At 34.7% G+C, this 25,759-nt stretch overlaps 1 protein-coding gene across 1 annotated transcript in view; it reads left to right on the top strand.

Annotated features, from left to right (window-relative positions):
* Positions 1-8,735: 8,735 nt before the first annotated feature.
* Positions 8,736-25,759, top strand: part of LOC149803318 (sodium-coupled monocarboxylate transporter 1-like) — a 41,087-nt gene continuing 24,063 nt past the window's right edge. The window contains exons 1-4 of the mRNA XM_089951356.1: positions 8,736-9,101; positions 20,226-20,291; positions 22,472-22,523; positions 23,045-23,112. Coding sequence (XP_089807482.1) covers positions 8,736-9,101; positions 20,226-20,291; positions 22,472-22,523; positions 23,045-23,112 — 552 coding nt within the window. The remainder of the gene's footprint in view (positions 9,102-20,225; positions 20,292-22,471; positions 22,524-23,044; positions 23,113-25,759) is intronic.

Here is a 25,759-nt window from a genome sequence, read left to right on the forward strand (position 1 = left end):
AGATTATAAGAATATTGAAATATATCACACTTGTAAAGAGAAGAATGATGTGGTTAATAACGTTTTGATAGAATTCCTAAAAGTACACGCAGAAAATACACACACAAGTATTTAGAAGTTTTCCCAAATATCAGAGGTAATCATAATAATATAAGACAAATACATCAAAGGGACACCTATATAAGGACAGCCAACATGAAAACGAGCAAACAGTTTATCGTGATTATGATTTTAAAGAAAAATAGGTGTGTGTGTGTATGTGTGAGTGTGTGAACTTGAAATGGATATACTCCAAATTGGACGGAAGATTTTAAATAAATGTTTGTTATGCCAATCCAATTATTTATTATACAGAAGATATGAAATGGTGATGAAGGGATAGTATATTCCGTGAACCTTAATAACAAAAACAAAACAGGAGATCTTTACAAATAAAACCAGCATTGAAAAGTAATTGTATAAAGAAAACAGTTGTAAATAGTCCTATTTATTATTTCACGTAATATTATATACATGGCAAAAATAACTTTAACATCAGTAACATTTTCATTAAAACCATCCCAAACGAAACGAAGCTTCACTCTTATATGAGTACATAATATTTGTCCAATACTCTTTGAAAGTTTTTCCACATTAATAATTAAACCATCTTGCTATTCTGCATAAAAAGTTTGGTATGTTTTATAGTTTTTTATTATTATATATTATATATAATATTTTGTTATTCAAAGAATGAATAAACAAAAACAAAAGTACCAATTATTCAAAAATTTATTAGGATGTTTTTCAGTCTTTTTTTCATCTGGCTGCAAAGCTAAGCCCATATCCAGGTATAAAATCCATGCTGACAAATTGAATTTTAGTAATATCAAGTTCATTGTTTCATTCAAAATATTACTAAAACATGAAAGGATAAATGACAAATTAGCTATCATTTTGTTTTTGTGCAATGATGGATTACTGTTCTTTATAGAGGAAATCTTCTCGTTTGTAGCCGATAAAGAATTCTGTAAAATCTTATTACTGATTTAAGGTCATATAGTCGAACATTATAAAAAATAAATAAATGTGCCATTTGTTATCTGTACCAATTTGGAAACGTTTTTTCAAATGCTTAAATTCAGCAAGGTTAAATTTTACACAATAAGTAACCAGGCAACCTCAGTTATGATACGCATATATTGCAGTGCAATGTGATGGAGTGGTCATGAATATAATCTTGCACCGAATAAATAATGCTTGTGAAAACTTTTTTTTACTGATATGGGTGATGAAATGAAAGAAATAAGAGAGTCTTTCAAAAAGCCGGTTCCAATGAAAATAGCTGAAAATGTTAAACTGATTTAACTCAGGGTTTGACTCAGGGTATGTTTAAAGAAAACAAATGACAAAGATTTGGCAGCAAATTCACTCAGTAAAGATAAAATGAATGTTCAACTGACCCATATATACCGGTCAGTCTGTGCTTGATCTGTCCTGGTTCTTAATGTAAGAATTTCTTCTTAGGAAGGAATATGGCGGCAATATGACTTTGTTATACACATACAAAAATAACTTGCGAATGGAATTTATTTAGGATGACTTGAAGAAAAAAACAGCTCGTTATCTTGCTAATCATTCGCTTTTCAGCACCGTAAGTAAGCATGTGTAAGGGGAATGTAAGGACAAATTTAATGAAAAGATAATGAGCGAATGTGTTGGGATTAGGTCGAAATGTATTCCGTCATTCTTGATAACATCAACCAAATTAATAAGGCTAAGGAGGCATCAATACCATTTGTCAAAAAATAAGTAAACCTATATTTAAAAAATATGTATTATTAAAAGAATTGAGAAGAAATATGAAATGCACTGCATAAAGAGCTAGAACCACTGCATGTGATTATACAAGACAACTAGAACTGGCCTTTCAGAGAGAGAGAGAGAGAGAGAGAAACGTCAGTGATGATGGAATCAATACTTATGCTTTTTTAGAATATACTTGTAACTGATTTCAGACTGTTATATATTATGAACCTTAATTTGAAATGAGTCTGTTGGAATTAGAGGAACAAACATTTGATATGCATCCTTTAGGAAACAAATAACAGATCGCCAGGAAAATCTCCTAATAAAAGATATAAGCAGGTTAAAAGAAAAAAGTTATGTGAATGAAGTACTTACATTGGACGAAAAAAGAACGAGTTAGACGATATTAGAAAGAAACGATGGATGGGGTGAGGGGTACGTCTAGAGCTTTATGGACTGATGAAGGAGAGAAATTTATTAAATACTTCTGTAACTTTGAAAATAGAAACTACATAAGTAAAATGGTGCCACTTCTTTGTTAAAAGCAATGATTCTTTAACAGAGAGTTAACAAGAATATTTGGATAAAGGAAAAAAAATGTTATATGTACTCGTATAAAAAGCATTGGGTCTGTCAGTCTTGAAATGTTACTTATTTATTCTGACGCTGGATGGATATATATATATATATATATATATATATATATATATATATATATATATATATATATATATATATATAAGTATATAAAAGCTGCCTCATGAAAAATTCCAGGATTTTATATAAAAAATTGCAAAAATATTGGAGTGTTTTTAGTGAAGGATTATTGCTGTGATCACGAACTTTGGGAAATTTTCTTCCACACAGAAAGAAGAAGAACCAAAAATTTATACCAAAAATGTAATAAATTGTATTTTAAATTGGAGACCCATTTAACTTTTAAATGTGTTATACACAGTTGATTCTGCATACATTGCAAGTGGTGTTAAAACTGTGCTACACACCATTATACATAAGGATTAGACAGGTTTTCTCAAAGTACCATACACTGGATAGAATGAAAGAAAATTATACGACCTAATGTTTCAAACCAAAGAGCACAAAATACCTGGAATACTCCTTTTAATCGACTTTGAAAATTCATTTGACTCGATTGAATGAGCATTTGTTGATAAAGTTATGACATTTTAAAATCTTGAAGAACAAATAAGAAATTGGATAAAACCTTTCTAAAGGAAGATCAAGTTTTGTGTAGTTATTAATGGTCAAGTCTCCAGTTGGTTTGGTATTGAAAGAGGGTGTTGACAGGGGACATTTTCTCCTCAAACACCTTATCCTGTATGGAAAAATTTTAGCTGAGAAATAACAAGGATATAAAGGAAATAATACAGGTGACACACCATACGGTATGTCTCAATTGTTGATGATATGTCACTTATGGAAATGGTTCCGAGAAATCACTCATGTCTGCTTTACCTCTTTTCTATCAATATTAAAAATTATTTTCTGGCCTTAGTATAAACAGTGAAATATACATGTTTGTGTTTTCCCAATCTTCCACTAGGATACCTTAATATCTTCCTAAATTACACTTCCTGATTTCTTTTGTGATGTCATTTCATGTCCTAGTTCCCTACTTTCCTGTCGTGTTCTCTCTAGTGGCAAATGATCTGAGAAGATTTGACCTAATATATCCGTTGAATTCTTTTTCTAGTTTTTTACTAATAAAACTGTATCTGATCTACTTCGCACATTCTCGTCATAATTGTATGTGTAGTTTCTTTTCTTTAGATGTAATGTTCTAAAAATATGACTTTCATATTATTTCTCCATTAGCTCAGTTACGAGTATTTTCTCTTTTTCTAAAAGACATTTAAAGTGCGGTTTTAATATCCCCCTCCCCAGATTAAATTTTGTTTCTCTAATGTTTCTAAGAATGTTTCAAGATCGTTCCAAACAGCTTTTATTTCTCTGCATGTTCAGCCAATGCATAAAATAGTAAGCATGAGCATTTTTATGAGTAGTTCTCCTCTTACATAAAAGGTCAGTTTCGATATTTTTTCAATATTTGTTTTATAAATGTTTCATATACTAGCATTCTCCAATCTGTTTGTCGTTTTGCAGAGTAACTATTACTATCGCATATAATTAATATTTCAAACGTCAAATTTTTATGATATACCCCATTGCAAGCAAGAAAATCATATCATATTTTTTGTATCTTATAACATTTACTGTCTTCAAGTTTTCTTTGATGCTGTTTGATGTTATTATCCATATTTCGGAGTTAATTCAAGTCATTTAGCAAGTTGACAAATTTGTGATTTCGCTTTTATAAGTTTCTATGTATCGTGTTTATTTTCTGTTTCGAGTCTATGGTAGTTGCTTTCGTTTGACTTGTGATTTTTTTAAATTTCCATTCTACCATCTCGTGGATTTGTTTCTTTCCTGCAATTTGCTCTAGCAGTAGACCTCGCCTCTTCTTTTTCTTCTTTGTTTCCCTTGTGGCAGGATTTGTGGTTTTGATATTGAAGGCTGGATCCATTTTGAGATATAAACTATTCCTTTCGATTTATGTTTGTTTTTCCTTCAATAAATTGTTTAAACTGTATATTTGAATCTTTTCTCAAGCAAGGAGGAGGTGGCGAATAAACCAAACTTCGGCACGATAGGAGACGTCAGCGGGAGTATCCCAACTGTCGAGGAGGCAGTTTGGAAACGCAGTGTGGTTTGTAACACCGCCTAGCAAAGAGTCAACGGCGGCAAGAGAATTTTACATTATGGTTTACATCGTCGGGACCACAAAAGAGCATAAAATGATCTTTATTTTAAGGCGGCCGAGACCCCCACAACAGATAGAGCCAAGTGGAATTTATTTTAATTATAAGATATATGTTGCGCTGTATATACCGACTCTATGAGGACCGACAAAAGGTAGGAGAGGCTACTGCAAGAAAAAACACAGCGATGTGAGGTCTCGTTTGTCATCAGCTATTGCGAGGTGTGGTAAGGACAAGGTAAATGAGAAATGTGTGTACACTAGGGCGACAGCATTATTTTTGTGCTGGACAGCGTGCTGTGTGATATATACTCTAGCCTATTATGGATACGTTTCATGAAGCATACTTTATAGTGGAAATACTTTGACAATGCCGCCAGCGGGTAGAACCTGACAGAGACGTTGGAAAGGGGATTAACTGTCAGCGGGTGTAAGTCTCAAGCGAGCAAATGTCCTGAAGGACATCACTGGCGGTGACATCTTTAAACGTAGGCACTACCGTCCGGTGGGGAGTAAGGGTGCCGTGCGTCATCATGGTGGATGATATTATAAAGTTATGGACCTAAACTTGTGAAGTAGTTAGGCAGGCGGTAGTCAGGTGCTACAGAACCCACGATAAGCACGTACAGATCGTCAGGGTTTCTAGCAGGTATACAGATACGTGCGAATCCACCGAGGACCTGTCTGTCAAAGTCCGTAGCGAAGCTTCTGCCGTGGGCAGCGCAGCAAAGGAAAGAAACGGCATACGTTTGTCTTGCCCCACCTAACCTGTATGTTGTGTTTGGCCACGATTTGCGACACAACATCTATAAACTTCCGGGTCGGTTCAACCTGCATATACATTTATGCGCCACTTTAGCTTGCCCAAATGTAAAATTGTGCTAACGCGTCAAAGACATTGATAGCCTCCTTTGAGGTAAGGAATACGAACTACTTGAAACGACACTTGGAACATGAACCGCAGTCAGAACATACTTATATGTCTATCGCTTGCCCAAATAGCCTATTTTTGGAGCAACACCTAAACACCATCTTGTCAGACTTTGGTTGTTTCTGTTACCTTTTTGACGGCTTCCCCTAACATCTTGGGCTGTAGTATTATGGTCTGGAACTAGGAGCTTCTGATCCAATTTACCAGCGAAAGAATATGCATGCATATGCTGACCTGTTTAGAACTATTTTATAGACTGAATAGTCAACTGTGCTGAACCCTCCGACGACCAACATCGTCTCATAGTTTCGTGTGGAAGTAAAAATAAATAATCATCACATTTTCCCCCAGTCATTCTGCAAGCGTGCACAGATATTTCGATCTCTTAGTAATAAGTTCAGACAGCTGCTCATCTTGCTTTTTTATTCAGATAATTGGGGTGCTTTCTGAGTTTACATTGGTACTCAACATGCGCAGCTTGGAGTTCTTCAACATACATACATACATACATACGTACGTACGTGCATACATACATACACACACACAAACATACATACATACATACATACATACATACATACATACACATAAACATATAAATGTCATATATTTTCATTCATATATATATATATATATATATATATAGAGAGAGAGAGAGAGAGAGAGAGAGAGAGAGAGAGAGAGAAATGCCAGAATCTATTCATTCCAGATCAAATGGAAAAGTTGTTGCAATGCGCATTCATTCACAATATGACTCCAAATTTCAATTTTAACTAGACACGCCAATTTCTTTCGAAAGTTATGTCGAGCGCGCGACTAAGTTCAAATTTATCTGGGCGGAGTTATGTGGACAGTAATAATGTTGTTGTGTAATGATGAATGTGCGCTTGTGTATTTAGTTTGGAATGCGGCATACATTCAGTTACTTTGTTTCTTGTAGTTTATTTTGTTAATATAATTAAGCAATAGGTAGAATAAAAAATTAGCATATAATAAAAAGGTTACTGTAATTGTATGGGAAAATATGATCGTTTTGTCGGATGAATATACTGCACTCCCAAGGTCGTGCAGTATTTCCATTCGAAAATCTCGTTCATATTTTCCCATACAAATGCAGTAACCTATACGTATTATAATTGGACAAAAATACAGATGGGTTTTGTTTCCACTTACAGAGTCACCCAGAGTGTATGATATTAGGCCTTGGAGATTTGGCAATATTGACTTATGAAGTCAAGCAAAGTGTTCATTTTTTCTAAGTATCTCTTTAATATTGCAATCATGTATTATCAAAGAAAAGTGTATTACAAGTAAGTCGCATTGATATATATGTACGTTTAAAAAGAGTGAATTCGGAGGTTTTCTGACATATAAGCCATTTATTGTTTATTATCTGCACAGTCTCGTATTATACGAATCGTGACAAGTTCAGGGAGAGCTGTTTTTAGTGCTGCTTATAAATGGAAATGTTTGTAATGTTTATCAACGTGATCATGTGAGTCATCAACCCATCATATTTATACTGTGGGCTTGTAAGGTTGGTTGGTTCGGGTAAATCTATATATATAGACATGTCGGGCAACATCGGATACTTACAGTATGGTTGTTTGTTTTTAAATTGAGAACACAAATGACAGCAAAATAATTTGATAATCAACAGCCTTGTTTACATTTGTTCAGATATTAAGCAATATTAGCGATTTCTGTAACTGAGATCAAAACCGTATGCCTGCGTAAATCGTTGTTATGTTTCTTCTCAGACCTATATATATATATATATATATATATATATATATATATATATATATATATATATATATATGTGTGTGTGTGTGTGTGTGTGTGTGTGTGTGTGTTGAATTCTAACTGCATATTATTACACAGTAATATAACTATAACAGTAATCTGGACCATTCCAAATATAGACAGAAAATCTTTAATCTTTCTCTTTACTACATCATTAGTAATAATCATTGAACCGAAGATTTTGCGAGTACTTGCGATCTTTGTAGCATTACTAGAGTCACATGTTTAAAGAACGCCACTGACATATGAAGATATACGATATCAGTTCTGATATTTCTATAGACATATTTACATGGTTGTACTAAATTAGATGTACATTCATGCAAATGCGTCGGACGAAGCAGCAATTTCTTTAATTTTTTTAATTTGACATTTTTTAGTGTGTAAGGATGCAAATTTATGTAGCTCTATGAAGAGTGCATTAAATTGGGGCCAGAAAACAATTAATTAGATTTATGGGGACATGTGCTTGTTAAATCGCTATACTGCAATGATTTCTAATGTTTGTGTCGGGAGAGGATGTGATTCTAAATTAAGCCTTCGTTTACTTAACCGTTAGACGACCATAAAGGGGAAGGTTATTTTCGATTTTATATCGGAACTGTCAGATTTGAAATTTTCCAGATCTGTTGTTTGGAATTCTATAAGTCATTTACAATAGACCGGCTATTTATATAAATACATTTGAGCTTGAAATTCGTTGAAAGATTTATTCCAAAAAAGAAGTGTATCGTCATAATGTAATGTATCATCACAGTTGTTTATGTAATTGATTTAATTTTTGTTTTTACATGTACGCGGTCTCTTGTCGTTCTGTTCTATGTATGTGCTCAGATCTCTAGTTATTCCATTTATAAGTTTCACACTTGAATTTAATATTTACTCGATCCATGGCAACAATACAGAGGGCGATCACCTTCTAGATAACGATAGCCAAAAAAAGCGGACATTTTGTAAGAAGGTACAATCACACAACACCACCACCAGTAGCAGCCGCTACATAGTATATAACAATATGTCCTATCCTGAATTTGACAAACTTAAGAGGAAATGAAGTAAATCAGTCCACCAGTCATTCATGTTTAGAGTCATATATATTTTTAATTTGCTTGTATTCAAATTAAATTAAATTAAATTAAATTAAGTAGAAACATTCTACTTGTATGGCGATTAAGGGGAAGGCAGATAGAAATACACGACACCGAAAATCAACTTTGTCCTCGACTGCCCTGCTGTTGTCAGAGTATGGGTCATGAACTGTTTATCCTGTTTACTTTGTTTGATCTTTAGGGCAATGTTTTGCTATAAAAATAGTTTGGGACGATTCATGTCTATAGACGAGCCTGCGTTCAAAAATACTTGATGTGTTAGCTTGAGAGAAAACATAGTTACAAAGAGAAGAAAGAGGTTTTTGCTTTGACAGAGCTAGAGATGTCTGGATCGTATCGTGACGTAAGTGGAATCAAAAGAACATTCCACGCAGCAGACTATGCTGTGACTGGAACTACCTTGGGAATTTCGGCTCTAATTGGGGTTTACTATGCTATTAAGGATAGAAAGAAAAATACACCGGAAGACTACTTGCTGGGAGGAAGGAAAATGCATGTTATTCCCGTCAGCATGTCCCTCCTTTCCAGTTTCATCTCCGCCATTACCATAATGGGGGTCCCGGCAGAGGTTTACACATACAATACGATGTACTGGTGGATCTCAATATCTGCGATCGTAGCAGCTGTCGGCGCTGCGCATATCTTCATACCGGTCTTCTATAATCTCGGAATCACAAGCGTTTTTGAGGTAATTTCAACTTAGTTTCTGTTCTTTAATATTTTCAGTCATGCTCTACACGTTGTATCGACATGTCGTTTCAATATTTAGCATTAAGTACTAGTCCTAATATTAGTACCCTTACTCCTACCTTGTGGACAGGGTACTAACATGAGCATATATGTGTCAATGGAGCAAGCCGGGTATGAATCACACCCGGCGCTCTTTTAGCCTAATATCAACAAATTGAACATATTCCTTGCATATAATCCAATAAATTGAGTAGTCCTCTTATTTAATACCGGAAGTATCGAAAATCATTGCTGAAATAGTTGTAAAATCTTGTTTACCTTTTTTTATCCGATATTTTCGTTTAGATAGTCCGCCATATTAGTTCAAATAATGATTAATTCCGTTCTCAGCCTCGTTCGTTTGTGTGCCACATAAGGACATTGAGGCCTTATTCGGAAACGTAAACAAATCGTAGTAAAAATTTGGCGCGGTTTGAGTCAGAAATTCTGCTCATTAAAAGTAAATACGGTTTGTCGGCAACTTTGAAATTCCACCAAGAAGCCATTATTCGCCACTTGATTTATAATAACATAGCGTAGAATATCCAAAAATGGTCTGGCAAGCCTTAAGGAGAAAAGGGATCACGGTGAGAGTCGCATTAAGTACATACAACATGCCGTTTCAATGTTTCCCATTAAGTACATTCAACATGTCGTTTCAATGTATAGCATTAAGTACATACAACATGTCGTTTCAATGTATAGTATTAAGTACAAACAACTGATAACGGAGTCACTGTATTTGCAAGACTTAAAAATACTTTTATTTTATTTCCATTGTTTTGTGTGTCAGGTGTGATTCCATCTTAAATATGAATTTTAACTTTCCGTATCAACATTCTAATTTTGCTGCATGATAATTGTTTTTCTTTTCGAATTAGACCCTTTTATGTTAACCTTTAGTCTTTTTCTCACACATGAATAATATGTGTAAATGGGTGTAATAGATGAAAAACTATGATAGTTCTATTATCACTGATATTATCTTTATAATCAGATTGTTCTTAATCGTATGTGCCATAATCTACGTTGTATAAAACCAGCACTACTCGAACCTTGTCACGTATGCAACTTTATATAAGCTACCAACGTTGTGAATCTGAGTGAAATAGCATAAATAGATAGAAGAGAATTCATAGTTTGTAATACAAAGAATACTAAAGAATATCTAGATGATCATAACAGAGCCATGCAGTGGATTAATGAATTATTAACTGAGTAAATTCTTCATGGAAACTGCGGAGAATAAACATGGCTTTGGTTTCATTCACGGATCTGTAAGACTCATATGTTATCTATAACATTAAAAAGAGACACAAGAATTTAACTGAGAGAGAAAGAGATTTGCTTAAGAACAAAACGATGTTGAGACCGCATGAACATCACGATTACAAATCTTATAAACGAGCTTTGAAGAAGGGGCTTCTTCAATATGCCAATCTCAAATCACAACACTAAAGGTCACCACACTAATACGGTTTATGGTCATTGAATGGATTATCTTCCCATCAAAAGCTTTCATCAAGATCACACAACTGATTAGTACGAATTTTAGTACTCTTACTCCTACCTCGTGGACAGGGTACTAACATGAAAGTATGTGTCAATGGAGGAAGCCGGGTGTGAATCACACCCGACGCTCTTTTAGCCTAATATCAACAATTTGAACATATTCCTTGCAGATAATGAAACAAATCGATTAGTCCTCTTATTTAATACCGGAAGTATCGCAAATCATTGTATAAATAGTTGTAAAATCTCGTTTCCTTTTCTTTTCCGATATTTTTGTTTAGATCGTACGCCATATTAGTTCAATAAATGACTACGTTCGTTCTCAGCCTCGTTTGCTTTTGTGCCATATAAGGACACTGAGGCCTTATTTGGAAACATAAACAAATCGTAGTAAAAATATGGCGCGGTTTGAGTCGGAAATTCTGCGCATTAAAAGTAAATACGATTTACCGGTTACTTTGAAATTCCACAAATAAGCCATTATTCGCCACTTGATTGATAATAACATATCACAGAATAGCCAAATATGGTCTGGTAAGCCTTATATAGAAATGGGGTCACGGCGATAGTCTCGCGTTATCTGTCATGGCGGACACGATGAGGTTAGTGTAACCATGCCAATTTATTTTATCGTGTAAGGGCTTAATAAATTCAAATTAAGCTAAACTTCTTTCACAGCATGATTATACTTATGTAGTAGATTTCTAAACTATTTGTTTTTCTGACTTTAGTGATGATTTGTTTTTGCTCCATTACATGATATGGGATCAGATCGTAGCCTCAGCCACGACAAATCAAGTTGAGGCTACAACATCGTAGCTAACAACTGATCACGGATACAGTATTACGATAGTGCTATGCGCTCACTTGGCATGAGACACGTGGAAATCATCATCAGAGCCATTCAACAGTTTAGGTCTGCATCAACACTTAGTCATTACGCCATGCTATCTACCCATATAACTTCAATCGAGCGCAACAAAATGAATATGGATGTACCTGCTTAAACGATCACAGCGAGTGAGGGTAAAACTATCTCGCCATTGTGACTCAACATTACTTTAAACGCTTTTTGAATGAGGCAAACAACGTTTCTCTTTCAAATACGATCGATAATAGGAGCACTTTCAATTAAGTGATGGAGAGTGTTACATTGTTTTGTTTATTTATTTTGTTTATGCGAACTCGTGCAAAACGAGGAATATCCGCACACGAGGCCACGAATGATAAAGGAGAGTAGCAAATTGTCTTTTGTGGCTTGCAAAAATACTGCATTTCAGGACCAGTCCAAGAAATGAAAATCTTAATAAATACCGTATACACGGAGCTAATGCTGGTCGCACCATTAGGCAGAACTGTGGAGATCCTATGTCTCTATTAAATCAATATAAAATAAGATACCTAATCACAAACTCAAAAGCTATTGTATCAAGTAAATAAAGAAATCTGATGAAACGGTAACAACTGTACTAGAAATCTGAAATACAGTTGCTGAAATATTCTCGAAAAACTTCTCACAAAAGGAGTAATCTAAAACCTTCCGCATTATCAAAAAATTAAAAGTAAAGGTTCCTTTAAATTTTACACCTTCTAATGCTGCAGTCGACAATAAACCTTTCAAGACTCTTAATCGAGCCCATGGCACTTAAAGCAGGGTTGATTATATCCACAGTCAACGTCTGAAACACTTACAGGAAACTTAAAGCAGGGTTGATTACAGGACACGGCTCCAAATACGTTATTACACATTTTTAATAAAATATGGAAAAGTGAGGCCTTTCGGTAGTTTCAGCGAACAGCAACATTGATATCAGTACCCAGACTTGGTCAATGGGGCCGCCTACCTCACTTTATCTCCAGTTTTTTAAACGATAACAATTTCAAAAGTAAGGTAGGCAGCGATCTTTCTGAGCATCATAAGGATAGTTATAAAAAATTTTTTTTCACATTTTCGAAATAAAATCAGACTGTATACACTTCTGCTGATTTCATCGTGTTGTTGGTCTGATTTCTGTTGTGGAACAGACCAAATTGTCGGGGCTTATTTTAGACCGTAAACTAAATTTTCTTCCACATACTTGATACCTCAGAGATAAATGTTAATATGATGTACTCATTATATTACTTACAGAACGTTAAATTATGAATCGATACCTCAATAACTAACCTTAGGTTTAAAAGTGACATTCATCCACGTTTACCGTAAACACCGACGTATGAAGTAGATATTTTTACGTTAACACAATTTTTAAAACCTTTTGTTGTACAAGTTCAACAGCGCCAGCATGGTGAAACCACGCGGTGCCTGCATTATTAAAATTGGGACAGTATTTATATCAAGAAGTTTATAGCATTCATTATAATTTAAGTAACCTTATTTAAAGTACAAATTAGTAAGTTCATCTCATTCAGAGATGTATCAGCCAGTATTTGTTGAACTTTGGGAACTTTACATTGCAAGAGAAAACAAGGACAAGATAACTACAATTTTCAACTACATCAATATTATTTGCGGCTGTATTTCATATTTTGCCTTGCTTTAACAACCACCTTTTTTCTTAATGAGCTAATGGGTATAGTTAACAAGGATAAAAGAAGAATTTAAAACAATCCGTGACCTTGGTTAGATTATTGTTCACACTGATCATTTCAAAAGCGAGCGATGCCCACGCCTGACCGTACTGTGTACATGCTCACTTTCCAAACTAAACTCTATTTAACCCGTATTAAACTTTGCTGTAAATTTTAGGTAGCAGACTAATGTGTGGAGGACACACGCGCTCAGAGACATATATCGCAATGAGTCAAGTTTAGAAATTATGATTCCCATGTACAGTGTTCTCGGCCAATAGCATCTGTCACTCACCGTTTCATCTTGGCTCCTTTTACAAAAGATAAAAAGACTTTTCATGGACAATTTCCTTTAAGAAATGACATACTGAGATTACATTTTTATAAGAAAGAATAATTAATTCAAAATATAGATCATGTAGGTGTGGTATTGCTCAGTGCGTACAAACTTTCTCAACAGGCTAAAACACACACATCTATATACATTAAATATGCAAACAAAACATTAAACACAAATCAGATGGAATTCGTATATTCGGTTAGAGTTTGACACAGGGTAATCAATATAAAAATATTGTCTATATCTCAAATGGTATAATTAGTTTCATTTTTCAACTACCGGAAACATCTTAAATATTTTAACTACTGAGGGGGTGTACTGTATATGTATATATTTTCAGACTTGAAAGTTCATGCAGCCATAGAAATATAACTTTAAATGTTTAGAGACTTCTTAAAAGAAAATGTAGGTACTGATGTCGAGTCATTTACTGAGCTATATAGCAAAGATCATCAACTGGTTGGGAAGGTATTTACAAGACTACAGCTTCAAAATATAAAAAGCGAATAATAGTTGTGATAGGTTTATTGATCTTTGTAAAAGGAATAATTTCGTCATTTTAAAGAGTAGGCGTCGGAATGAGTAGCTGAGCATTAGGCAGACGTTTTTGAAAAAGATGATAGTAGAGCAGCCTAACATTTAGGGTAACTTCTTTGAAAAGGAGCATGCTACAGTAACATTTGGGGTGACTTTTTGAAAAGGAGCATGCTACAGTAGGTTAACATTTAAGGTAACTTTTCACAGAAGATTATGGTAGGGTAGTTTATCTCTCAAGCGGGATTCTTTAAAATTAGAACGAATTTTTTGACAGAAGACAAGATTATTGGTATTAAACATAAAGCGGTCTTGTTTGACAGAACATTAGCTTATAAAACTTAATATTTAGAAGTACTTCTCTGACACGAGGTCAGGGTATATGTCTTAACATTTAGGCGGGCTCCTTTGATAAAAAGGTAGGGTATATGTCTTAACATTTAGGCGGACTCCTTTGATAAAAAGTATGGGTATATGGCTTAACATTTAGTCATGTTTTCTGGTAAGAAAACTTTAGAGTATATGATTTAACATTTAGGAGGTCTTCTTTTGACATAAGACTAGGTTATATGATTTAACATTTAGACGGTCTTCTTTGACATAAGATTAGGGTATATGACTTAACATTCAGGCGGTCTTCTTTGACATAAGATTAGGGTATATGACTTAACATTCAGGCGGTCTTTTTTGACATAAGATTAGGGTATATGACTTAACATTCAGGCGGTCGTCTTTGACATAAGACTAGGTTATATGATTTAACATTTAGGCGGTCTTCTTTGACATAAGACTAGGTTATATGATTTAACATTTAGGCGGTCTTCTTTGACACAAGATTAGGGTATATAACTTAACATTCAGGCGGTCTTCTTTGACATAAGATTAGGGTATATGACTTAACATTCAGGCGGTCTTCTTTGACATAAGACTAGGTTATATGATTTAACATTTAGGCGGTCTTCTTTGACACAAGATTAGGGTATATGACTTAACATTTAGACGGTCTTCTTTGACATAAGATTAGGTTATATGACTTAATATTTATGCGGTCTTCTTTGACATAAGATTAGGGTATATGATTTAACATTTAGGCGGTCTTCTTTGACATAAGATTAGGTTATATGACTTAACATTTAGGACGTCTTCTTTGACGTAAAATTAGGGTATGTGGCTTAACATTTAGGCGGTCTGTTGACATAAGATTAGGGTATATGACTTAACATTTAGGCGGTCTTTTTTACATAAGATTAGGGTATGTTGCTTAACATTTAGGCGGTCTTCTTTGACATAAGATTAGGATATATGACTTAACATTTATTGTGTCTTCTTTGACATCAGACTAGAATATATGATTTAAAATTTAGGCGGTCTTCTTTGACATACAATTAGGTTATATGACTTAATATTTAGGAGGTCTTCTTTGACATAAAATTAGGGTATATGTCTTAACATTCAGGTTGTCTTCTTTGACGTAAAGCTAGGTTATAGGATTTAACATTTAGACGGTCTTCTTTGACGTAAGATTAGGGTATATGACTTAACATTTAGGCGCGGTCTTCTATTACATAAGATATGGATATAGGGGTTTCATACTTAAGATTTTATCATAAAGGGACTCAGCATTTAGGCACTTTTAGTATTTCTTGATTCGAAGTTTATACGGTCAGTAATGGATTTAGTTGTGGTGAAATTAGTTGTCACATTTTCCATTGATTATTCGTTATTAAATATTGAGATGTTTTTATAATGATTTTAATGCGATATATGCAGGCCTGCAAGTAAGATGCGCCAACCTCCAAAATGGAATAAAGATAAAATATAGCGCATTATTATCCCCACGCTTTCAAAGGAAAAGAATACATGTATTGATATAAAGCTCGTCCTCCCATACGTACCAAAGTGTGAAATGTCCTTAAACGTTTCCTACACCAAGAGAGCTATACACACGTAAATTGGATCAGTGATAATCTAATTAGCGTAGATTGTGCCAGGATTATATGGAATTTCTATTTCGCCCCAGACGTGTGGAAATAGGGGGTAGAGGTGATTTTACTAAATGTCAAAGAATTCCAGGGTTGTTTGTCTCAAATGTCTGAGACCTAGCCGGCATTCACCGTTGCCAGATGTCCGGTTTGGACGATTGATTGATTGATTGATTGATTGATTGATTGATTGATTGATCGATCCATTGATCGATCTATTGTGCAATTTTTGGCGCACCAGCACTGTAAGGCTATAAAGCGCCACTTAAAAGATTATATGATAAAATAGTATATATGAAAAAGATGTATTACCAACGAGCGATAAAAGTACAACTAAAAACACAACAATGATATGTTGAAAATATACAAAGGTTCCCGATCAACGGGATATGTAACATGATTCTGATTCTTGCAGTGACTACGCCGTCTCTACGGGTGGTTCTGATGGTAATTTAAAATCAGATAGTTTTACAGATCAGGTATTTTAGTAGCGCGTTCGGCTTTTTCGATACCGTTAATATCGACATGGCTGGAGCTGTGACAATGGAAATATTTGCTTCTGATTTTTCCTTCACGCAGGGTATACATTTATATGGGTTGTTTTATTAGCTAGGGAGATGTTACAAAGACAGAAGACTTTGGAAGTTTTAAAACAGTCAAGGCTGGAAGACGTTCATGTTCCAGATGCATGCATGACATTTGGCTTATTTTGGTATGTTTTGTATTTGGGCTGAAAACAGACGCAAAAGCTGGGTTCAAATAGTTCGATCTTAATTTTATGTCTCACTGGACAGCTTATCTGGTGAATTTTCATCCAACAATGCCCTATTGCAGAAAAATGAGAATAAATTTACACTGAAGATACAAATAAAAACAAACTAATGATTTTTGTGGAAAGCATACATGTGAGATTCTGACTGCTGCAATCAGGTTAATTCTTGATGCAAATGGTGGTTTTTATACTGCCAACAACCACTAAATTTTACATTCATTTTTGACAGGAAATAGCTATTTTGAATATTTTCCTGTGACAAGGCAGCTAAAAGAATCAGTATTTGCCTTATGCATAAATAAAGTTCACTAGTACTATAACAAATTAGCATACTTTTCATCACCCCTCAACCATCTAGAATTTTAGATATTTACCTCTGTAGCAGACACACGTAAACACGTAAGCCAAGTCGACTGCTCATTTGCAATTCAAGTTACGCATTTGATCTCCAATGCTCATCTAACTGTGACAGGCAGTCACCAACAAGCCAACTCATTTCCAAGCCTAACTCAAAGTAAATCGAAACCACGTTACAGAGTTAGCTTATGTGTGAAGCTTGTGATAATTAGTTTCATGCCTTCTACCTTAAAAATGGGGGGGGGGGGGTGGGCAAAGTACGAAACTATCCCAGTGAGACCTTAGAGCATATTGCACAGGTATTGTTTCTCTGAGACGTGATAGAGGTGGTTCATTCACTTCAGACAAACGAAGTTCGTATATATATAATGGTGCCTTATAAGGAGAAGAAACTTTTTGTTTTACTTGAAATTTAGCGTTGATACAATTGTGAAAATCTCTTACATGTATATTTGTTTTATTTCTGAATGACGTCGCGTTGTGCGCATTCTGAAATGGTAAAAAGTCAATGAATTTTTTAACATGAATAATTTAGTATAACGGCTGATGACACGGTGTTTTTTTTATATAAATCATGATATATAAATGATGATGACACGATGGTTTTAGCCTTTAACCGATAACTGATACATTTTAGAATATAGTTTTATATTTGTTATACTGCATTATTTGGACGTTGAATGTAAATATTTCCAAACACAATAAATTCAGTTTTAAACTAAACTGATATATCATAGAAACTGTTAACAATTTGAAATTTTAGGTGTTTATTCTGAAAAAGCCAACACATACTAGATAAAGCAAAATAGCTAATGCCCCACCATTATGATAGGATACCAAATTGAATTTACTAAATGTTTCTAGATGCAAATGTTCAAAATTTAGTACCGTCCATTGTCCGACTGTTAAAAAATTAGTTTGTCCCACGCTGATAAGCATCAATGCAGTCTTCATCTGAGTGGAAAATATAGAATGGTTTTGATGACTGTATTTCTTTGGAACATATTTATTAAATTTTATCTCCAAAAGGATATTTTCTGTCCTGCAAAATTTGGACAAAATATTATATTTCATCAATAGAACTAAAATATGTCTACTATGGAAATTTCAGATGGATATGTGCTTGATGTGATAATTGTCTTTTGGATGCGCATTCCGTTAATATCAAATCTGAATTTCGCAAATATTTCGGATTCAGGCAATTGGTTAAAATCCAATAAATAAAGCCGGGAATGTTAAAAGTGTTTGGCAGAATTTGTTTTTACAAAACAGTTCATTCCCATGTGATGCAATTTAAAACTTGTCTATCATTATTGAATGATTGATAATTGATTGATAATTTGATTGATGTATTGATTAATAAAAAGCACCTAATATACTGATTGAGTTACAGCGCCTAACCCTAAGAGGATTCTATTCAGTACATTGTTATGATCCCTTCAAGTCAATAAGTAAGTTACGTACCGGGACATAAGAGGATTCTATTCAGTACATTGTTATGATCCCTTCAAGTCAATAAGTAAGTTACGTACCGGGACATAAGAGGATTCTATTCAGTACATTGTTATGATCCCTTCAAGTCAATAAGTAAGTTACGTACCGGGACATAAGAGGATTCTATTCAGTACATTGTTATGATCCCTTCAAGTCATTAAGTAAGTTACGTACCGGGACATAAGAGGATTCTATTCAGTACATTGTTATGATCCCTTCAAGTCAATAAGTAAGTTACGTACCGGGACATAAGAGGATTCTATTCAGTACATTGTTATGATCCCTTCAAGTCAATAAGTAAGTTACGTACCGGGACATAAGAGGATTCTATTCAGTACATTGTTATGATCCCTTCAAGTCAATAAGTAAGTTACGTACCGGGACATAAGAGGATTCTATTCAGTACATTGTTATGATCCCTTCAAGTCAATAAGTAAGTTACGTACCGGGACATAAGAGGATTCTATTCAGTACATTGTTATGATCCCTTCAAGTCATTAAGTAAGTTACGTACCGGGACATAAGAGGATTCTATTCAGTACATTGTTATGATCCCTTCAAGTCATTAAGTAAGTTACGTACCGGGACATAAAACTTGAGAAGAACTGATAATGATAGAATATGTCCTCCTTGTTTCATTCAGTTTCAGACACTAGACACGTCACCAATTCACGAAACCTAGCAATAACATAAAAATGTAATGCAAAATCGCATATTTGATAGCAAGAAAATCTCAAACACTACGAGATTTCTTGTTAACATCGAGACGCAAACTAGCACACTGTCACGGTTGCATAACGTACTTGAAGTTAGAAACACTTTAAAACATTCCATATTGACCTTTCGGTACAAACATAATATTGTTGTAGATGAATTTAAAAGTTTGATGCTTTCAAGATTCACCGTAAGATTTGTTTTACTAAGTTTCACATTGATAAATGTAAAGAATATATTGAAGTCTTATGTCACTTGTTGTGCTGATATTACGCTACGTTTGCCTTTAAACACGTTGATAAAAACAGTCATTTCCTTTTTCATATAAAAAACAAATGAAAGTGATTGAAACAGTATATCCATGTTATAATCACAATGGAAAATATGATGAAGTTTGCCTTTAAATCATGAAAGATACAAGATTTTGACGGTATTTGGATTGTGTAGCATGGTTTTTACGGTATTTGTATTTCTATGTAGCATGGCTTTGATGGTATTTGTATATCTATGTAACATGACTTTGACGGTATTTGTATATCTGTGCAACACGGCTTTGACAGTATTTGCATATCTTTGTAACATGACTTTGACGGTATTCGTATATCTATGTAACATGGCTTTGACTGTATTTTTTATATCTATGTAACATGGCTTTATCAATTGATTGTCTTCAACCCTATCATTGCCAAACATAATAATATTGTTTTGATTGTTGCAAATCCGTCTCTCCGACAAAATTGAGTGATTATGCTTTATTTGTTTTAATTTTGTTTCTACTGCTTGAAATTAATTTATGTTATGTTACAGTACATAGAAATGCGGTTTGGGAGAGCCAACAGAATGGTTGCATGCAGCATATATATGTTGTGGATGGTGAGTAAACCTAAGTAAATATAATATAACAAAGTATAGGTCCAAAGTGTCATGATGTATATTAATAGAAGCCTAGAATGATTACAAATTATGAACATAACCTTTTTCAAACCACATTTTCAGCATGTTAAATACAAAGTCGTAATTGCTAGTATTTGTATTTCAGTATTATACATTTGTCAAGCTAGTTTGATTTATTTCATCAATCGGAAGTAAAACTCGCCCCTCGGCTTTTTTCACAATCATTTTAAGGTCATTGCTGTACAAAAATGAAGGTTTGCATATTTAATCTTCGACTAATAGTTCCGGGGCTTCTTTAGATGACAAGCACAATATTGGAAAAGGAATCTTACTGGATACGCCGCCTTGAAACATTTAAACCACGCGGTTTAAACCAAGAAGGCTAGCAAAAGACAGCCATGCACAAATAAAATCATTCTTTTTGTAGCTGGAACATTTTCTTTTAAATAGTTCTCTAAAATTGCTTATTATTCACCCATTAACCTGTAATTGCAAATATAACTATGAAGTATCCGGGATATAATTTGCAATTACATAAATTTTCATAAAATAACAGATGACGATATGGCTCATCAATTTCTAGGTCAATATAATGTATTTTTCAGCATCAGCATCAAGTTGAAGTAAACTTGAAGAAACTGAAAATTTCAAGGTTTTATTCATATAGAAATAGTCATGTAAAGTTTTGCAACCTCAACGATTTTATGTATATGTTTATTGTTTCTATTTTGTATTTAATATCGGGTTTTCAACAACTTCTTATAATGTCTGGTTCAATCGGGCACATCTTGGGATCGGCATATTAATTGCATAGGGATAAATAGGTCAAGTCTATGTCAAAATCAATATTTTTCAGACAAATTTTGCATTCATCGATATGAAACCACAGGTGCTCGACGCGAGCTTGATGTTGAGAGAAGAATATACATCTGAGGGAAAAATCATATAGAGTGACACAAATACCTTAGATTACCCCATAACCCGGTTCGAGTCTCGGATTCGGCCAACGTGGGTATGTGAGAAAGCTTGCCAGTAGCTTCTCGTGGGTCGGTGGTTCTTTCTGGGGTTTTCCCGGGTTCTTCCTCCACCATTAATACTACAAGCCATGTATAGCCTATCGTGTGCTGAAAAATTGCGTTAAACCCTACAACACCAACAACCATATGACCCGTTCTGACATAGGACCCTCTCTATCATAATATATGAGAGAAGGTACGTAACTTCCAAATACTTGGTTCCACCCATGAACCTCGATTTCCTTCCGTTATTTCCGTCTTTAAAGGCACACGTCCATACTATATGGCTTGTTTTACTCCTGAGATATTTTTATATTCACCAAGCCATCACTGACTTTTCTGCGTTGTACCAAACTGAAGTTACGGGCTCCGAAACGTGCGATTTACGAGAATTTTGACTACTGAGACAAGTCGGAGCTCATGCAATAATATGTATAACCTTTTGAGCCAATCATATTTCGGCGTTGATATCTGTGCCGCATACTTTACCTATTTTGAAAATAGAGTCGCATGTATACGACGTATGTGAAGTGAAGAAGATAATATCTAATTCTTGCATGGAACAGGATTGTTGAATCGAGTTAATGGTAAGTAAAAACTTACTTTTGCATCTACCACTGTTCTGTAATTCAAGAAGGGATGCATCGTAGAGTCGCAAACATGGTACATGTAGCTCTTTTCACCGGTTTTCACATGTGCACGCACTTGTCCCAAAAGACAAAATTCGCGGAAATCGAGGATATGGTTGGAACCTAGTATTTGGAAGTTACGTATCTTCTCTCATATATTATGATAGAGAGGGTCCTATGTCAAAACGGGTCATGGGGGTAATCTAAGGTATTTTTTTCACTCTGTATCATTTTTTTCCTTCAGATTATTGTTGTTTTTTTTTTCTCAACATCAAGCTCGCGTCGGGCACCTGTGTATGAAACAGGGACATATCGACTCATTTTGCATAAAAAGTCAGACTTTAAAGTTTTTGAAGAACACAGATAAGACCCCGCCTGGTTCTAAAGTAATTGTTATGAGGATCAAAATGACTCCGCCTGTTAACAAAGTCATTCAAACCTTGGCATTAGATTCTGACCTGTTTATTCCATCCTCTTAGTTCACAAATGTAGTTTGTAAAATATTCATTTTCAGATATTTTACATGTCGTTAGTGATGTATGCTCCATCCCTGGCTATAAATGCAGGTACTCTTTCTCTCTCTCCCTCCCCCCCCTCTCTCTCTCTCTCTCTCTCTCTCAGGAGGATCAGGACGCACATGCGTACACGCAACAACTACAAAAAATATTGAGTATTATTTAATATGCCAGCTGAATATTTAAACGTTCCAGTGTCTTGCATCAAGAGATAAACATATTTGATGGCATGCAATTAGTCGATGATTGCAAAGCTACGATATCCTGAAGCAATCTAAGAAATGGTGAATATAATAGTTGCATCTCAAGCAAATAAGTTTCTTTCATACATTGTTGTAAAACATCTAATACTATTCTGTGACTTCGAAAGACTTTGACCGTTTATTTTGTTAAAAACTTTCCCAAGGTATGGATGGATTTTCCACACTTCTAAAAAGGAATTTGATATTTTGACATGAATAGGATGACCTTGTCGAATACCGAGTGAAATGCTTCTTTATACAAGTTAAGTTTACAACTCGTTTTTATATAACTTCTTTATTATCAGAATTCCATCTTGTTTACATTTCCAGTCACTGGATTGTCGCTCTGGGGTTCGATGTTGGTTGTAAGCCTAGTATGCATATTTTACACGGCCATTGTAAGTATCACAACAAAACAGTATCTTGATCGTTTCGTCTGTATATTGTTGAATATATACAATCAAACTCAAAAGTTAGGTAACAGTTATAAACCTTGCCCAATCTTAAAATTTAGTTTTGACATAGTTAAGATATAAGGATCAAGACACTGTAGCTTAGTATCTCGTCACGAACATCACTTCCTTTGCCTCATACGTTATTAAATCAGATAGATGATGATATGGGTTAGTTTTGTTATTTTAAAATCTAGCATTTGGGTGTCATTTATCATACATAGGAAAAAAGCTTAATTTCATTTGGACGTCGAACATCGTTATTTACGTTTCAAGAATATGTCTATGATTTAAGTCTCACACTCTTAACAGCTACCACACTTTGAGAATATATCGCTGCCTTAAGACTGCCTAAGCCCCTGTGTCATGAACTGAAGGGCAGAATTTTGCGGTAAACATAGCATATGGGTCGGACGTCTTACATAAAAGTTACTTGATTTTGTATCTCCGAATTGGCTTCAGAGGTATGTAATACTTTGCATAGAAGGGCTATTGCTGAATGGCACAAACAGGTCAGATACCGCGTGCTCATAGAGAAGGTATGAAGACACTTGGACCCAGTCTGAAAGAAAATCAAATGATAGGCGTGTCGAACAATCGGGATGATAGAAATTAAATCTTCCAGTTGGAGGAGCTTATCCTTTAGTCGGGAAATGCGTAATTCTTAGTTGTAAGCGCACATGAAGACATCAGTGCGCTGCTAGCGCTCGAAGGGTAGATACGTATTAAATATCAGCCACTATTTGACTTAACTCGTAAAAAGAAGGGAATTCGAACTAGGTAAAATAGGCTTCTAAAGGATAAGACGGTATCTTAGCAGTCTTTGTCTTTTATTTTGGTAGATCTATTTATTTCAATATTGATCCATAACCTATAGAGACAGCCTCGGTGGCCTAATAGTTAGAGCGTCCACCTCGGATGCGGGAGGTTGTAAGTTCCATCCCCCGCATAGTCATACCAAAGACTTACAAAAATGGTACTAACAGCTGCCTTGCTTGGTACTCAGCAATAAGAGGTAAGTGTTAGGACTGGTCGGCCTGGTGTCAGGATCATGTGATTGGTTCGGACAACATGCTACATGTCTGCGGCATGATACCTAAGTGCTAGACATCACTATAACTGTCACACTGCAGACATTATAGCGATATGACTGAAAAAGTGTTAAAGCTACGATACAACTCCAAATCACACACACACATAACCTATATATAGTGGATGTTACTAGAATATTGAATCATAACGTATAGTTAAATTTATTAGAAATTGAATTATAACGTGTACCTACATTTATCAGAATGTAGATTTAAAACTTCGCGAAATTCGACTGAGTTGGATTTATGTGCATATGTATCTATATGTATAATTATGTAATTCTTGGGACGCATGAAATAGGAATGATTACTTATTAGTGATGAGTAGATTGCTGTCTCCGAACATATTAACACAGATTATTTGTGCGTGTGTTACGAAAATTCGTTTAGTAATACTCTTTGTACATAGAGAGCATTGCATGTATAAGATAAGTGGAATTATAATGTGTTTAGGTCTTGGTAAAGTTGTCTGCATTAGTCTGATGGAAAGACAGTGAGAGAGTGATAAAGTCTGAATAGTAAGGAGTCGAGAGTGTACGTCCCTTAGCTCCCAAGGTGCTCGTGAGAGACGATACTGAGATTCCCAGACAACATGATGAAAAGTAAGAGTTGGAAGGAGGGCGAAGGAAGCAGAGTAAACTCGCAGGGTGCACACACGAGACACAAACTACAGAGGAAGAGGAAGGACGATAAATCAATAGCAGATGAGTACCAGGGTCAACATACTGAGCTGAACGTTAGGGCATGTGATAAATTAAATGTTGTTGTTGTAAGGTTTAACGCCATTTTTTCAGCATACGATAGGCTGGCTATACATGGCGGCCAGTATTAATGGTGGAGGAAGAACCCGGGAAAACCCCAGAAAGAACCACCGACCCACGAGAAGTTACTGGCAAGCTTTCTCACATACCCACATTGGCTGAATCCGAGATTTGAACCCAGGCAGACAGAGGTGAGATGATAATGATCCGTAACGGAGAGCGCTTTAGACCACTCGGGGTCCCTTAAATTAAATGTAAAGAGTTATTTGGTTAATATGGCCTTTATTGTTTCAAATTAGGATTGAAATGAAGCTTTATGTTCGAATTGTCTTTAAAATTTGAAACTGAACAAATATGTCCAGAAAATTGTGTGAATTTATCTTTTATATTTGATAAAATTGTTAGATTTTGAGTTGTTCTATATAATTAGAGCATCAACACTGAGAATGGAATAGTATCGATGATAAGTGACTACATCACTTAATACTAGTTGAGGATTAAGTGGCACCCAATAAAACACCCTTACGCTTTTGTCTGGTAAAGTACTCTTCCCCCTTTTTTGTAACTTGTCTAAGATTGTGGGAAACTATATATATATATATATATATATATATATATATATATATATATATATATATATATATATATATATATATATATATATATCCTGCTGACTCTGCATTTATTGATTCGCATACACCGCAATCATAATTTTTATATATAAATGATTTACTGCTGATA

This window comes from Sinohyriopsis cumingii, chromosome 3, assembly GCF_028554795.1.
Source record: "Sinohyriopsis cumingii isolate HCF-2022 chromosome 3, ASM2855479v2, whole genome shotgun sequence".
NCBI classification, from domain to species: Eukaryota; Metazoa; Mollusca; class Bivalvia; order Unionida; family Unionidae; genus Sinohyriopsis; species Sinohyriopsis cumingii.